Source organism: Xiphophorus couchianus, chromosome 6 (assembly GCF_001444195.1).
Source record: "Xiphophorus couchianus chromosome 6, X_couchianus-1.0, whole genome shotgun sequence".
NCBI classification, from domain to species: domain Eukaryota; kingdom Metazoa; phylum Chordata; class Actinopteri; order Cyprinodontiformes; family Poeciliidae; genus Xiphophorus; species Xiphophorus couchianus.
Window position 1 is genome coordinate 12,627,987 of NC_040233.1, and position 15,976 is coordinate 12,643,962.

At 41.4% G+C, this 15,976-nt stretch overlaps 3 protein-coding genes and 2 long non-coding RNA genes across 8 annotated transcripts in view; 3 read left to right on the forward strand and 2 right to left on the reverse strand.

The window, feature by feature from the left end:
• Positions 1 to 390: 390 nt before the first annotated feature.
• On the forward strand, positions 391 to 6,303 carry eif4e2 (eukaryotic translation initiation factor 4E family member 2). 4 transcript variants are annotated; one of them, XR_003595823.1, is made up of 9 exons: positions 391 to 542; positions 1,312 to 1,423; positions 1,858 to 1,992; positions 2,094 to 2,198; positions 2,304 to 2,456; positions 2,537 to 2,677; positions 3,149 to 3,203; positions 5,120 to 5,196; positions 5,290 to 6,303. XR_003595823.1 is itself a non-coding variant. In XM_028019757.1 (9 exons), exons 1-8 carry the CDS (start codon positions 523 to 525, stop codon positions 5,153 to 5,155), a joined length of 753 nt encoding a protein of 250 aa, XP_027875558.1. In that variant the 5' UTR covers positions 391 to 522; the 3' UTR covers positions 5,156 to 5,196; positions 5,290 to 6,303. The 4 variants fall into 4 exon arrangements, 3 of the variants coding, with proteins under 3 accessions (XP_027875558.1, XP_027875560.1, XP_027875559.1); XM_028019757.1 differs by having other exon boundaries at positions 2,537 to 2,673; XM_028019759.1 differs by lacking the exon at positions 3,149 to 3,203.
• Positions 3,236 to 4,979, reverse strand: LOC114146023 (uncharacterized). Its single transcript, XR_003595825.1, has 3 exons — positions 4,969 to 4,979; positions 4,592 to 4,594; positions 3,236 to 4,277 (listed from the first exon to the last, which is right to left on the reverse strand). It is a non-coding gene; the product is annotated as an uncharacterized LOC114146023 (long non-coding RNA).
• Positions 6,153 to 15,976, reverse strand: part of LOC114146019 (phospholipid scramblase family member 5) — a 13,795-nt gene continuing 3,971 nt past the window's right edge. The window contains exons 3-7 of the mRNA XM_028019756.1: positions 10,187 to 10,264; positions 9,886 to 10,078; positions 8,354 to 8,465; positions 7,671 to 7,770; positions 6,153 to 7,026 (exon numbers count right to left, since the gene is read on the reverse strand). Coding sequence (XP_027875557.1) covers positions 6,917 to 7,026; positions 7,671 to 7,770; positions 8,354 to 8,465; positions 9,886 to 10,078; positions 10,187 to 10,264 — 593 coding nt within the window. The 3' untranslated portion in view covers positions 6,153 to 6,916. The remainder of the gene's footprint in view (positions 7,027 to 7,670; positions 7,771 to 8,353; positions 8,466 to 9,885; positions 10,079 to 10,186; positions 10,265 to 15,976) is intronic.
• Positions 10,588 to 11,179, forward strand: LOC114146022 (uncharacterized). Its single transcript, XR_003595824.1, has 2 exons — positions 10,588 to 10,856; positions 10,927 to 11,179. It is a non-coding gene; the product is annotated as an uncharacterized LOC114146022 (long non-coding RNA).
• LOC114146021 (uncharacterized) overlaps positions 13,005 to 15,976 on the forward strand; it is a 4,029-nt gene continuing 1,057 nt past the window's right edge. Inside the window, exon 1 of the mRNA XM_028019761.1 lies at positions 13,005 to 15,976. This exon is cut by the window's right edge and continues 1,057 nt beyond it. Within this exon, the coding sequence (XP_027875562.1) occupies positions 13,036 to 14,280 (1,245 nt within the window). The 5' untranslated portion in view covers positions 13,005 to 13,035 and the 3' untranslated portion in view covers positions 14,281 to 15,976.

Below are 15,976 nucleotides of genomic sequence, written 5' to 3' on the forward strand. Positions count from 1 at the left end.
AAAAATGCCCTAAGTATTGAGCGCATATAGTGTAAAATGTGGCAGACATACAAATTATGTTGGTATTTGTGCTTTAAAACCGTTTCAGTGTCACAAAATAACTTGTTTTTCTGAAAACAGAAATTTGAGTTATATCATATGATATAACTACATTTTTTGTTAATGAAACAAAATATATTACAACGAGTGAGAACTCATTTTTTGTTAATTTAATCAACAAAATTGAGGATCTAATTTAAGGAATGTTATTAAAGAAACTCAACTCTTTTACCATATTCTTATTTATAGTGGTGCACGCCATTGACTCTGATAATCTCGTTTTTTCACGTCAAAAAACGAGATTCTCAATGTCAAAACTTCTGGGGCTCTGCGCCTGCGCGCCTCACTCTTGACCTCTCCAGCTCTCTGCAACTGCCAACAAGCCGCATGCGCGTCCATGAGCAAGGACCTCGCGTCACCGTTCCTGCGGAACTCGGGAGGCTGTTCTCGGACTCCGAAAGCTAGACTCCTATCTAGAAAATAATGAACAACAAATTTGATGCGTGAGTACAGGTTTGCATTAAATATGTGCGTTACGGCGGCATGCTGGTCGCTTTTAGACACTAACCGAGGGTTGAAAAGTTACTATGGGCGACGTTGAATTAAATGAGAGGTGTGTCAGCTTTATGTCGTGGTTGTATATTCTTTGATTTTTTTTTAAAGTTATCTGAGAGTGAGGTCCTCTAATATAAAAGTGTATATTTCCGAATAAAGCAATAATGTAAAACCGAAGGTTTACTCAAGGTTAGTCAGTAGTTAGCTATAGCTTAGCATGCCATAAGCCAGGTAGGCCCTCAATCCTCGGTGTTGTAGTAGTTGAGACGTGAAAGACGGTGTGCGAACAAGGGGAGAAAGGTAGACTGACGTCCCTAATGTACAGACGGATGTACTAGCTTCCCGTTTGACAGAAAGTGAGTTGCATTTAATGCACCGATCTCATTTATAGAGGAGGATATGCGCTTATGTTTTTCAATTAAACATGATCTGTTTTAAGATTACGGGGGAAATAAGTTTATCAGACCCGGCTAAAGTAACCTGCCACGAGGTCATCATAGTTAACATTTAGGTTTTGGGGTATGTGTTACATTTTCAGCCGTCCGTCTATTACAGTTAGAAATAAAAACAAAAATGGACTTTGCCATAACTAAAGCACCACTAATAATTAAAGCCTCAATTGTAATCATAGACTTTATTAAAATCATTTTGCCTTTGATGTCAATTTAGAGCCAACTCCTGCATTTATTTTGGTCTCCATGTTTCCATCTAATCCAGGCTGAAAGACGATGATAGTGGAGATCACGAGCAGGATCAAGGCTCACCGAAAGACAGTGAAAAGGAAAAACCTGAAGAAGACGACAAGGAGCAAAACATTATAAAGAAAAAAGTAAGGCGGTACAACAACCTTTCTTGTCACCCCTGCAGAAATATAAGAAAACCACAGACCCTGATGGCAATACCTAGTTTTCTTGAGGTTTGACTTCAGGATTAAGATTGTCTTTTTCTTCTAACGATAACGTCTTGAAGAAAAAAAAATTGCTTTTGGTTCTTTAATCAAGCTGATTTTGAAAATTAAATTAAATATGACCATTTGCACGCAAAATTGTATCTAATTTTATTAAACTAAAAACTGCTGTTTTAGTTTAATAAAATTAAGTTCTTGATTTTGATGAAAGTAATAAATTTAGGGGTTAAAGGTAATTTTCATTATTTTGCCTGCTGATAAAGGTCATTCTAAGTAAAGGTTTTTTTGAGCGATTTATCCCTTCCTTTTAGTCATGTAATAACAGTTCTAAATAAACTGGTTTCTTGTTGTGGTAGATGGTGGTGCCAGGACCAGGAGAGCATCCCCTTCAGTACAACTACACGTTCTGGTACTCGAGGCGTACTCCAGGGAGACCAGCCAGCACTCAGAGCTACGAACAGAACATCAAACAGATTGGCAGTTTTGCCTCGGTCGGTTATTTATCAACTCAGCTGCATGTATGGTCTCTACATGCTAGATTTGTTGCCCCTTTTCTTCTTTTATTTATGTAAAATCCTTTGCTATTCTCAAGGTGGAACAGTTTTGGCGCTTTTATAGCCACATGATCCGGCCTGGTGATCTCACAGGTCATAGTGACTTCCACCTGTTTAAGGAAGGCATAAAGCCCATGTGGGAGGTGAGGATTTTGAGATCCTTAAGTTTTTATGATCTCAAATTTTTCTGCTTGGTCCATTTAAAACATAATTTTCAATCTTGCTTTGGGATCATTCCTCGTCTTTAGGATGATGCCAATAAAATGGGAGGGAAGTGGATCATTCGCCTAAGGAAAGGCCTGGCGTCTCGATGTTGGGAGAACCTGATCCTGGCCATGCTGGGGGAGCAGTTCATGGTCGGAGAGGAGATCTGTGGCGCTGTTGTGTCAGTACGCTTCCAGGTGAATCCAGCGGCACAAACATGCACACACCCGCTGCGTCACCTGATCTCAGCACTGAGACCTGTTTTGTTTTGAATCAGGAGGACATTATATCCATCTGGAACAAAACGGCAAGCGACCAAGCGACGACGGCCCGCATCAGAGACACGTTGCGCCGAGTCCTCAACCTGCCTCCCAACACCATCATGGAGTACAAGACGCATACAGACAGCATTAAGTATGTATGTCTCCTCGTTTTATTATTTTTTTCCTTCAACCTTTCTGTTTCCTAATCATTTTAATAATTTTGCATGCTTATTAACTTGTTTTTAGTAGGGAACCATATGAATTTAAAATTCTACAACTTGTCACCTTTAATTTATGTATTATAGCTTACATAATATACTCTTATGACAACCACAAACTTCAATGTATTTTTATTGGAATTTTAAATGATCATTCCTCAAATAAATCACCTTTACTTAATTTTTACATAAATCTACCTGTGTGTAATTTAATCTGAGGCTAGAAAACATTATTGATCTAGCAGCATCTTCAAGACCGAGGAGCACAGCAGACAGGTCAGGTATGGTGTTGGGGAAAATTGAATGCAGGGTTAGGTTAGAGGGCAGTTTCCCAAGCTTTCAACATCTCACTGTTCAATCAAATCATTTGAAAATAGAGTATGGCACAACTTAACTTTCTAATCATAGACGCAGCCTAGAGGTCCATGGTAACTTGGAGGAGCTGCAGAGATCTCCAGCTCAGGTATGGAAATGTGTGGATTGGTCAGCTGGAAAACCCAACAGGGTCCTTTGATCAGATGAGTCTAAATTATACCCTTTTTTTTTTTCTTTCTTTCCTGCAAAATGCTGCTTGGTGGAAGGTCAACACTGCACATCACCACTGTGAAAAATGGGAATGGGAGCTGTGTGGGTGTTTTTCCTTCAGCACAAACAGGGAAGCTGGTTAGAGTTGGTGCTAGATACAGAGCAATACTAGAAAGAAAGTTTGTTAGAGGCAAAGTTGTCAGTCTGATGTGAGAAGCTGGTAGTGACTCATCCCAAAATACAGCAACGTTCATTCAGCAAGCAAATGCGACCCATGTCTGACTTTTTCATGGATGTCAGAACAATGCAAAAAATCTGGTTTGTCCCATGTCCATATGTAGTACTAAATCGGATACGTAGTTTTCAAAGATGTCTGCAGTGAGACCGGTCAAGCAGCATTTTATCAGACTTTTACATAATTGATGCAAGACAAGCTTCATAATCATTCAGCAGAAGAAGCTAGACATTGTAAATTATAACTATAAAATTATGAAAGAAGTCAGACTTCGCATCCAGATAGACTTCTGTGCAGAAGTTGCAGTCAATGCTACACAAACAGCTTTAGCTATTAATTGACTTTCTTTTTACTTGGCATCCTTTGTTTTCTGCTCGTGTTTATGACACTTTGGGGTCGTAAACTGTTCACACAGAAGTCTGACTGTGACCACATCATACTGTAATATAAACAATCACAAAATCAAAAAAATGGATTTGAGCATTAACACCTGACGTGAGAACGTAATCGATTTGGTGTAATATATCCAGACACTTACTTGTGCATACCTTTGCAATACTGTGAAATTAAAATTTGTAACACTTGCAATTAAAATGTAAAACCTTAGCATTATTTTTCTTCTTTTTACACACTAGTATGTTTTGGTCTGCCACATAAATCCTGATGAAATGCATTGAGGTTTGTGGATCTTCTGAGACATAAGTTATTTTAGTTAAGTTGGAGAAAAATGTCTTACGTTTTGCACAATAAATATTTTGTTGTCCTGTTTTAAATAACCTATCATTTAACAAGATTCACATTTTGTAGTGAGATCAGATTATAAAACTTCAAAAAAGCTGTGGGATGAAGAAGCAATTAATATGGGAGAAAACTGGCTGTAGTGGATGCTACACACTTTGTTGCCATGTTGCTAATCGCGTTCTGTATCCTGAACCCACTCAACTTGCTTGGCAACAAGAGTCTTTTCTGCTCCTCTTGCCAGATTTTCAGCTTGCTTATCTGTCTTATGCAGAACATTCATTTTCATTTCATTTCTCCTTATAATAATGATGGAAGCAGATTTTTTTTCTGAAACTGCCTCCTAGTGGGACCTGCTAGCGGATGAGAACCATAAAGACTTCATAATCGTGTTGCTTTAACTCAGTTTCAATCAAATTCAGCTAAAACACCTGAAGCAGACTATAGTTTTCCCTCAGTACTCTTTATTATGAGTGCTGTATTTTTCCTCTGGATTTCTGCCTCTTGTTTCTAGATTTTGAGTTTCCTTTGACTTACAACCTTTAGAAAACATCTGGCTTGTAGAAACCTGGATGCTTTATGGGAAATGTTTGCTAGCCTCACCTTGCTTAGATATTTACACCCAGAGAGTGATTGGAGAAAATGTTTCAGTTCTGTTCTGAATCCAACATCACGTTTAAAATCCTCAAATGATCCCGGCTTTTATGGATGACTGTTTCCCCAAAGAAACCAAATCATAAATAAGTTGACAAAGTAGTGGAAACCAGCATTTTTTTAATTTTATTTTTTATTTATTTATTACTGCTGTTTGAGTAACCTTAAAAGTAAACCTTTATATTTTACTGTGAATGATGAAGCACTGGATGCTCCTCTCTTCACAGAGCCTGGGAAGACTTCCATGGTCTGGTGAATGCTAGTGGCGGACGTTAGCCCCTCACACGGAGATACTCTGGGAAGAGTAAGCTGCTTCTGGTTTAGTTAATGAGAACTGAAAAGGATCCTTCCCGATGCATTTTAACATCCTCCTGCCGTGTCCGTCTGGTTCATGCAGGTTTGTGTGTTTACATGGCGTGTTGAGGGGTTGACGAGTCCAGGGCTGGATACCTCTGCGTGGATCGGCACTGTGCAACATGAGGACAGAGGAAATATCCACAGGAACAGAGGGCCTGAAGACCATTCCCTGTTTTTGTCCAGTTTTGATGTTTGAAAGGAAAGACATGCCAGCGATCGGCAAAGCGAAGAGAAATAATCAGTCAACCGGAGACGAACGAAGCCTTCATTATTCTTGTTTACAAGTTTTAACATGTTGACTTGCCAGCAGAGGGAGGCTGTGTGACTGGCGTCTGCTTATCTGTCTGTTTGCTGCCAAAGTGTGCTGGACAAAATACAACAAAACTTGTTTGATGTAGAAATGAATGTCATTTATTGTTGAACAGAAGCTGTTGACACAAGTCTGCTGAGGAGTTTTAGTGGGACTCAAACAGGCCAACAGGTGGACAATGTTTTATTACAGTGATGTATTTTAAATGCCATTCCTGTCATTCTCAACACCATCACATCATTTTTGTGTACAATATATTTGTGTATACTTTCTGAATCTATCATTTCACTCTCTCTGACATGGACCTTTTACTCTGGACTGAGACGGGCCTTCCTGTGGTGAGCAGACCGTTGTATCAGAGCTTTTTTTAAGGTTCACTACTAGCTGCCTAAATCACAGTGCCTGGCATTCGAGCTGAGAGCTGTCCCATCAGTTCAAGATATATACGACGTCTTCAACTGGTTCATAGAAAGGATTTTACTTAAATGTCCACGGCGAAAGCCTCCTGAATCCAATATTTATCACCTTTTACAGTTTTATCAACAAATTACATAAAACTTTACCCAGGATCAGGGTTTGTTATAGATTTAATCCTGGACAATTCTTCTTTTTTTTTTTTTTCTTTTTCAGTTTGTGAGGGAAGTCTAATTCTGCCCAATATGTTGTGGCAAATGATGGAAGAGAAATATTGTTGGAGATGTGCACCTGATGGATTCTAGCAATAAAAGTTAAATATGCATCTGCTGCTAAGGCTGGCTCAGTTTTTTTCTGCGCTGTTGAAAGCTGGAACAGAAAAGTAGCTGTAGAGGAAGAATCCAATGTTTTCTTCCTGCCTTTGTTCATCTTTGCCATCAGAGGAGCTTGGCTGTCCAAATAGCTGGTGACTTGTACGTAGGGTGTCCTTTTCTTATTTCTTTGGTTTTCAGCTCATTTCAAAGAACATGTGGTTCTGAAAAGACGGTAACAGTTTAGATAACTTACTTGTCTTAAGCTTTTTATTAGCAAGGATACATTAGACTTAGGGTTATTCTTTTAGTACAAATGTTATTTGCACAAATTTAAAAAAAAAAACTATAACATGATCTAAATGTTTTCCAAATAGAAAAGCTATTATTCCTGGTCTTGCAAAGTATATTACAGAAATGCTAAGATTTGTTTTAATACATAGTTGAACAAAAATCCAGAGTAAACTGGTAACTTAATCATCGGTTTTCAAAAGAGAAGTTTTCAAAACCTCAGTAACCAAGACATGCCTGGATTTGATCAAATCTACAATCTTGAGTTTCATGATCTTTGCTGACACATGGTCACAAATATTGCATACTCATAGAAGAATATGCTGGGATGATCTCTGAAACTATGAAGACAAGTTTGGAGTCCAACCAGCTGCACTGAGTTTAATACTTGCCAGTAAGAAAGTAGCTGCCAGAAGCAGGAGTTTAGTATGTGGCTCCAAGCTCTGCCGCACTGCAGAAAAAGAATAAACCCACCAAAGTTAGGAAACTGATTTTGATTCAGAAAAAGTTCAATATCTATCTCAAAGAAACTCATTCGCCAAACAGGTGAGAAATGTCTTGTTAAGAGACTGATCCAATCAGGTAAGTTATCTTGCATTGTTTACACTAACAGCTTCTGTCTTTGGAGCTATCATGGCCTTTTTTCTTTTTAGTCAAGTAACCACCACTAATTTTATTTTGCTGGGATTTTATGTGATAGACCAACAAACGGCGGTGCAGAACATGAACCCCCTTAACGATGATATATGTGAATAAAACCAGCATCAGAGAGCTAACAAACATGTAAAAGATTTACTAATTACTTGAGACCAAACGCAAAATTCTATTTATGCGGGAAAACTAACACTGTAGATCCTGAATGCACCATCCCCATTTTGAAAACCAGGTTTCATTTTGCTTCCACTTCAACATTATGCACGACCTCATATATGATTTACTTCAATAAAACTTTAACACATATAAATACTTTGGCAAAACACTGCATTGTGCCAGCACAATATATCGTCCTACACTGGAACAAACCATAAAATAAAAGATCTCTCACTTTATCACAGGTATCATTTTTGTAACAAATGGGGAAGGGTTAGAACTCACCCTCCAAGCCAAAATATTCATGATCCGTGTTACATTCATTGCTGAAGCCAGGCCACTTCTTCCATATTGTACCTATTTGCTCTCCAATGTTGGAAACAATCTGTGAATCATTTTGAAATGATTATTAAAATAGTGCTGTGTTGGTGTTGTGGGGATTTGGAGGGACTTACAAAAGTATTCATGCCCGGAGAACCTCCTTGTGCTGCAACCACCAATTCAATGTCTTATGAGGATTTTATGCAATAGACAACAACCTTGAACATAATTGTGAAGAGGAAGGACATCTTTCAAATAAAAATTCAAAAAGTGAAAAGGTCATAATTAAAATTTACATCAATAAGCTATTTGGGGGAATAAAGTGCTCTGTTGTGAGACCAAGTATGTTCTTTCTGGCCTACATGAAAAATACTATGTGATGGAAAACAGATACTGCCCATCCGTGAACGTACTGTCCACACTATGAAACATGGTGGTGGCAGCATCATGCTATCAGGATGGTTTCCTTCAATACAGATGGTGAAGTTGGTCAGAGCTAATGGGAAGATGAATGGAGCTAAATACAGGGCCATTCTAGAAGAAAACCTGCTGGACGCTGCCAGGGATTTTCAAATGATGCGACAAAATGTGAAAAAGTTCAACAAGTATGAATGCTTTTGCAAGACATCGTAAATAAATAGGATTACCTGAAATTGTTGGTTGGAGAAGCAGCGGAAGGGACAGCAGGGGCCCTGAATTTGGATTCTGGAGGCTCCTTGCGGACCGCAGACCTCCAGGAGAGGGGTAAACATGCTCCACCTGACCACACAATCAGGCAACACACAGCAATAAGCAACCTGGCAGAAACACGGCGCAGTACTTCACACGGTGGCACGGCCTGCCCTGATGCTTGGGTAACCACATTTTCAGCTGTCGTGACTCTGCAGCACAAAAACCATTGTCTACTCAAAAGGGCTCAAACTGGGGCACGATTTATTCTCGCACGACTGAGAGAATATTTATATCAAGTCAGTCTCTGGTCACTGGAACCTCTGCCAGGTCAGTCCTAATTAGACTCAACGTTGAAGAGTGTGGATTCACGTAAAGGCACTCCAGAATGCCTTGGGGTTAAATTTAGGCCATAGGAAAAAGGAAGTATTTTGGGGCGACTCTTCCCATCACTGAGAGCCCGGAGCATCTCTGTCGGTGTATTTCCATGCAGGCAGCTGCTTTGTAAACTCTTCCAGGTTTAGACTGCAGCTGGGTGGCGTGGAACATTAAAGACTCGTATTGCTATTTGCAGAAAGGCCTGAGAATCTAAAGTGGCTCAGTCTGGACAGAGGATGGAGTGACATGGAAAAATGTCCGTGTGATAAGCTGTTCAGTTGCTCTGTCTGATACAGTTTGGTATTATTTATACTTAAATCCAATTTCCAAACAAAGTTCTGATGAACAACATTTAGATTAACAAATGGTCCTTTAAATATTTTATTTGATCTTAGATCTCAGCTGCTGTACAATCAGACCGAACTCGGTCAAAGTTGTCTATGTACTGTGTATTTTTTTGATAGTTACCAGTTTAGTATCTATTTGCATTTTCATATGCAGAGTGTAGTTTGTTGCTTACCTAAAATAAATATGGCTCTTTAAACTTAAAAATATTTTCCAGGTATGTACTGTATGTTATAAAGTACCTTGTATTGTGCTCTGTAATTTTGGTACTCTTACCTGTTCGCAGCTTATTCTTTCTCATTTGTTGCATGTACAAAGAGTGGCTCAACAATGACACAAAGATTTACCTAGATATTATTATAATCACCCATCAGTTTTAAAGTTGGTACTATTAATGACACAGAAAATTTTAAAATTAGACTGCTATTGAACATGTTGCTTGGTTTATTTTCCAATATAATTTTGACTTATACCTACTCTTCCCTACCTGTAGGTCTTGTTATTATGTACTTCAGCCTCATAAATTCAAAAGATACTTACAGTAAATTCTTGAATCATATTACTCATACAACCAACACCAATACAAATACAAGAACAGCAGCGATCACAATGCAAAAAAGTGTTAAAAAACCTACAGTAGGCCTGCATATCACCAACATTTCAACAGTTCTGTAAAATTAAAGCGAAAGAGAAAACTTGATGGTGAAAAGTTGTAACATAAAATATACAACAAAGTTCAGGTTCCTGTAAAGGCAGATGCTATAGATCAATGTTTATCATGACTGACCTCTGGCATACAGTGCCAATGAGATGCTTCTTAGGTGAATATGCCCTCATCTCCATCAGGCAGCAGCCCAAGCAGCAGGCATCCACCCTGAGGGGCCTTTCAAAGTAAAAGACCTGCTGCCCTTGATAGTCGAACCCCTGCAGGGAGCAGGCCCGAGCCGGGCCACAGAAATGGAGGCACATACAAGAGCTCTCTGACAGAAAGAGGCAGAACCAGGAATAAGGAGAATACATTAAAATGCACGACATTTGACTCTACAGTTAATATTTTTATTTTGATCGTAGATGAAACAAGTGAGTACCCTCCACAGCCACAAACATCTGTGACTTGCTACTTCCGGTGGTGATGCTGTAAATCTTTCTGGAAACACACTGTGGGCCTGCAACGAAAGAGCAAGAGTCACACTTCAACACAACAAAGCACACAAATACACAAAAGCATAGCAAGGGGAAAAAACTATGCCTTCTTTTGGTTTTAGTGTTTTACATGTCAGGAAATAATAAAAATAACTTGTTCTTAACCTGGTTTTAAACATTGTTAAGCCAAACTGTACAAAAACAATGTACAGACCACACCAACATTATGTCATTAGTTAAAAAAAAACAGTTTTATGTGAAACTATAAATCCACTCCATGATTGACTTTGAGTTTTGATGATAATGTATACATATACAATATATATATAATGTATATGTAATGTAGCAGCATAAATGGTACGCTGCCACTTTAAGATCAATTTCAGCTGCTGCATATAAGCAGGTCTCTACCTGTCACAAGACTACTTGCGTCATGACGTCAACTCATTTTGCTTAGTTTGTTTGCTGAGCTGTGCTGGGTAAGCGTGGCTGTTTCTTTGTTTGTCAGCTTTTATCATAGCCATTAATGCAAGCTGGTTTGATTTGTTTAGCCTCCCTTGCTGTGCCTCCAACTCCTGGACCGATTTGTTCGGTTGTTTGTTTGCTGCCGGGAAGGTAAGCACTAGCATGGCTAGGTAACATCCGTCTCATGTAAACGAAGCCTTTATGTAGTGTTCTGTTACAGCTGCGCTCCATAAGTGACCTTGTGGATCTGTTTGTCTGGCCGTGTAGTAATTTACAGGTAAGCAGCTACCATAAGTCATAGTTTTTATCAGCAGTTGTATTAATAATCTACTTTATTTTTTAGCCTCCTGCTGAGTCCCTGACAACTATTAAATTTGGACGTACACTCGCTGCTGTTTTGCCTACGATGAATTGTTTTAAAAGATTTGTATGAACTTTCCCCCGCTGCCGGGAGCATTGATGGCACTACGACCGGGATAAAAAGCAATATTTTAGTGCTATTATATCACTGTTTTACTCGTATTGTTTCATATTTTGTCTTTCTTTTAGGGACTGAGGCTTCTGTGGTGGCGGTGGTGACCCCTGGTGGCGGTGTCTTGTCTTGTGTGTTTTGTGGAACACCCCTTTTTTTGTGTGTGTGTGTGTGTGTTTGCCGTGTCTTTGTAGTGTCCTGGGTGATCCCTTTTTCTTCACTGGATGTTGCCCCTTTCCTCACTACTCTCCCCCCACTGGTAAGCCTCAGTTTCCTTTGAAATGTAAACATTTTATAATCAACTTTATTAAAAATGCATTCACTGTTTTAACTATTCGATTTCAGGTTATTGTTAAATTAAACAACCTATTAAAGTTTAATAAATTTTTTGTAGAATTGTCTGAATCTTGTCTCATTTCCTGTAGAACGTACCTGTGTCCTTATTATTATTATTATTATTATTATTCTATTTTCCTGGAGTTATTCCAGGTGGCGTTGTCGGTTTCATAATAAAGAAAATCCACCCCCAGGTTGCCACAAATTGGCGTTGTCGGCAGGATCTGCTGTGTAAAGTGAGACTTGATTCTTCAGCTGTTTCTTTTTTGTTTTGTTTTTGTATTTTTCTTGTTTGTGTAGTGGCGTATTTTTTTGCGTTGGAAGAGAATTGTGTTGTGTGTACAGGCAAAACAGCAACGAGCCTATCTAATCACAAAGGATCCAGGTCATGGAGGAGGAGATCCAAGAAATGCGGGATTTGATTGCCCAATTGAAAGCAGACAACGAGCGATTACGACAGGAACAGTCACGCTCGGCCCCAGGTACTTCTACTGCCCCTTCTACTTCGAGCACATCTCAGAGTGCTTTGCCTGCCTTGGGTCCCCCTGTGTCAGAGAGGTTGGTGTTTGTGCCTCGTGACAGGAAATGTCCAATGTTCAGGGGAAGATCAGGAATAGGGTTAAATGAGTGGTTGGAGGAGGCTGAGACCTGTATGAGGGCACGTCACTTATCACCTGTTGATCAGGCTTTTTACTTGTATGATCATTTGGAGGGTGAGGCACGAGAGGAACTTAGACACCGTCCTAGTGCTGAACGGACAGATCCAGCTTGCATTATTAGAGTGCTAAAAGAGGTATATGGTTGTACTGATTCCTATGTCTCATTGCAAGAGGCTTTCTTTTCTAGAAAGCAGCAGGAGGGTGAAACCCTTCAAGAATTTTCCCTTGCACTAATGGGATTAATGGAGAAGGTTAAAGCTTGTGCACCCACTAGCATGGTTAATGCTGCTGTATTGTTGAGGGATCAGTTTGTGGAGCATGTTTTAGATGGTCCACTGCGGCGTGCATTGAAACAGTTTGTACGGGAGAAACCTGCAGCTACTTTACTTGATGTCAGGGCTGAAGCTATTAGGTGGGAACTGGAGGGATCATCAGGCGGTAGTAGGGCTCGGAGTCTTTCAGTTCCATCCCTTGGATTTCAATATGCTGTCCATGGCACTTCTCAGATTAGTCCAAGGGATCAGGGGTCAGAATTGAGGTCACTGCATGAGATGTTGGCACGACAACAAGAGCAATTAAATCAACTCACTCAGAGCATTGCCTCTCTTAGTCAAACTCACCAACAGAGTCGTCCCCCTCGTAATGTCCCTATAGTCTGTAGACGGTGCCAACAGCCAGGTCATTATGCTAGGGAATGTGATGGTGTACGTGTCCCTTCCCGTTTTCACACTCGAGGCCCTCAGCAGCCCTCGAGTTCCCTGCCTCATAATTCTGCGGTCTCGGAAAACTAGTTCCCACTGAATTGTTGAGCCGCAGTTCGGGTGGGGCCATTATTGGCTCAGTCACAGCACCATATAATGGTATGGAAACGCCAAAGCTTGTTGCAGCGTGTCCTCATTTAGATGTGTGTTTGGGAGGTGTTCAGGTGCCCTGTCTAATTGACACTGGTTCTATGGTGTCGACCCTTACAGAAAGTTTCTTTAAGGATCATTTCAAGTCTGGTGGCCCTGATGGTTTACGCCCTTGTCACTGGTTGCAGCTTAAGGCAGCAAATGGGTTAAATATCCCATACCTTGGCTACATAGAGCTTAGTGTTGAGCTTTGCGGCAAAGACATCCCAAACTGCGGGGTTTTGATTGTAAAAGATCCTCACGGCAAAGTGGCTCCCACACCAGGTGTTTTAGGCATGAATGTAATCCAAAAATGCTATCATGAGCTTTTTGTACAGCATGGTGCAGGGTTGTTCAGTCAGGACAATGTCCCACAGGCTCCTCATGAAATCTGGCCTGCATTGCAAAAGTGCCATCAGGCAAGCTTGCAGGGCCCATTAGACTATGTGGTAAAGGTGCGGGGTCGTGCAGCATGCAGGGTCCCAGGTGGGGTTATGAAGCTTGTGGCTGCTACATGTTCTGATCAGCTGTCACAGGCTGTACTATTTGAGCCTCCTGAGGCAGGTCTGCCAGGAGGTTTGCTTGCTTCCCCTGCCCTAATCCGTGTGGTGCGAGGCACAGCCTACATACCAATTGTTAATGTAGGCTCTACAGATATCTTGCTTTACCCACGTACTGTTGTAGGTACTCTGCATCATGTTAATGTTATCAGTCTGCCTCCCGGTGTTAAAGAAGAGCCCTCATATACAGCTAAGGTGTCCTCTCAGATTGTACTTCCAACTGTGCAGGACCAAATTGAGGCCATCGACCTCTCCCAACTGCCCTGCACACACCAGGGGCAGGTGAGGACCCTTCTTAGGGATTATTCATCAGTTTTTGCAGAAAATGACAGTGATTTGGGGTGTACAAACATAATTAGTCATGACATACCCCTTATTGATGAGACCCCTGTAAACCAGCGATACCGGCGTATACCACCGTCAGGCTATGAAGCAGTAAAGGATCACATCAATCAGTTACTTAGTACTAATGTGATCAGAGAGAGCTGCAGCCCCTATGCATCTCCCATTGTGCTAGTCAAAAAGAAGGATGGGAGCCTGAGGATGTGTGTGGACTATCGGCAGCTTAATAGCAAAACCCGCAAAGATGCCTTTCCATTACCACGCATTGAAGAGTCTTTGGATGCACTTACAGGTGCTTGCTGGTTCTCTACCTAGGACTTGGCAAGTGGTTACAACCAGGTACCTGTTGCAGAAGCAGATCGTCATAAAACGGCGTTCTGTACTCCATTTGGTCTATTTGAGTGGAATAGAATGCCATTTGGCCTTTGTAATGCGCCCAGTACATTTCAGAGGCTTATGCAACGCATTTTCTCTGATAAGCAGAATCAATCATTGCTGCTGTATCTTGATGACATAGTTGTGTTTTCCTCCACTGTGGAACAGCATTTGGAGCGCCTGGGGAAGGTGTTTGGACGCCTGAAGAAAGAGGGTCTCAAGGCAAAGCTGACAAAGTGCTCCTTTCTTCAACGAGAAGTTAAATACTTAGGCCATGTCATTTCTAGCAAAGGTGTTGCAACTGATCCATCTAAGATTGAGGCAGTGGTTAACTGGCAGCGCCCCACCACATCCACAGAGCTGAGGTCCTTCCTTGGGTTCGCCAGTTACTATCGGCGGTTTGTTGTAGGCTTTGCCAAGCTGGCTGCGCCCCTTCACCAACTAGTGGGACATTTAAGCAGTTCAAAAACAAAGAAGCGGCTAAGACAGGACATCGCTGAGGGCTGGACTGCAGAACACCAACAGAGCTTTGAGGAACTGAAAAGGAGGCTAACTACTTCACCTGTGCTAGCCTACGCTGACTTTTCTCTGCCTTTTATCCTAGAGGTTGATGCGAGCCATGGTGGTCTGGGGGCTGTCCTTTCCCAACAACAGGACGGGGTTGTGCGTCCTATTGCCTACGCCAGCCGAGGATTAAGGCCAACTGAACGTAATATGGACAACTATAGCTCCATGAAACTTGAATTTTTAGCCCTTAAATGGGCCATGACTGAAAAATTCAGAGAGTACTTGTTGGGCCATGAATGTCTTGTATTCACTGATAACAATCCCCTCAGTTATCTTGGTACTGCCAAGTTAGGTGCCACTGAACATCGATGGGCTGCACAACTTGCCTCCTTTGATTTCAAGATCCAGTATCGCTCAGGGCGTACAAACAGGAACGCAGATGCTCTTTCCAGAAAACATCCATCTACTAGAGAACAGGTTGGTGCTCTTGTTCCAGGGAGTAGTCTGCCTGAATCTCTGCAGCTGATGATGGAGAGACGGGAAGTTACGCAAGCTGCCATCACAGTCCTCCCTGAACGTACCACAAAGGATATGCAAGTATTACAACATGCTGACCCAGTTTTGCAGGAACTTTGGACCTTTTGGGCTCGCAAGAAACAACCCGACCGCACAGAGCGAAAGAATTTACCTGCACCTCTGTTGGCATTCCTGAGGCAGTGGGATCGCCTGGTGGAGAAGGATGGTGTCCTCCACCGCAAGACCTTTCGTCCCGATGGTGCTGAGGAGATGCTACAGCTGTTGCTGCCCACAGCCTTGAAGGAGGAGGTCCTGACTCAGGCTCACCAGGACCATGGCCATCAAGGTGTGGACAGGACTCTCTCACTGCTGAGAACAAGATGTTACTGGCCAAAAATGTCCTTTGATGTCGTTGATTGGTGCAGGTCATGTGAGCGATGCCAAGTGGCAAAAGATACTCGACCTCTTGCACGGACCTATATGGGCCATTTGCTAGCGTCACGACCCAATGAGATCCTTGCCATGGACTTCACAATCCTGGAGCCTTCTCAAGATGGGCTGGAGAATGTGCTTGTCTTAACTGATGTTTTTAGCAAGTACACCCTGGCTATAC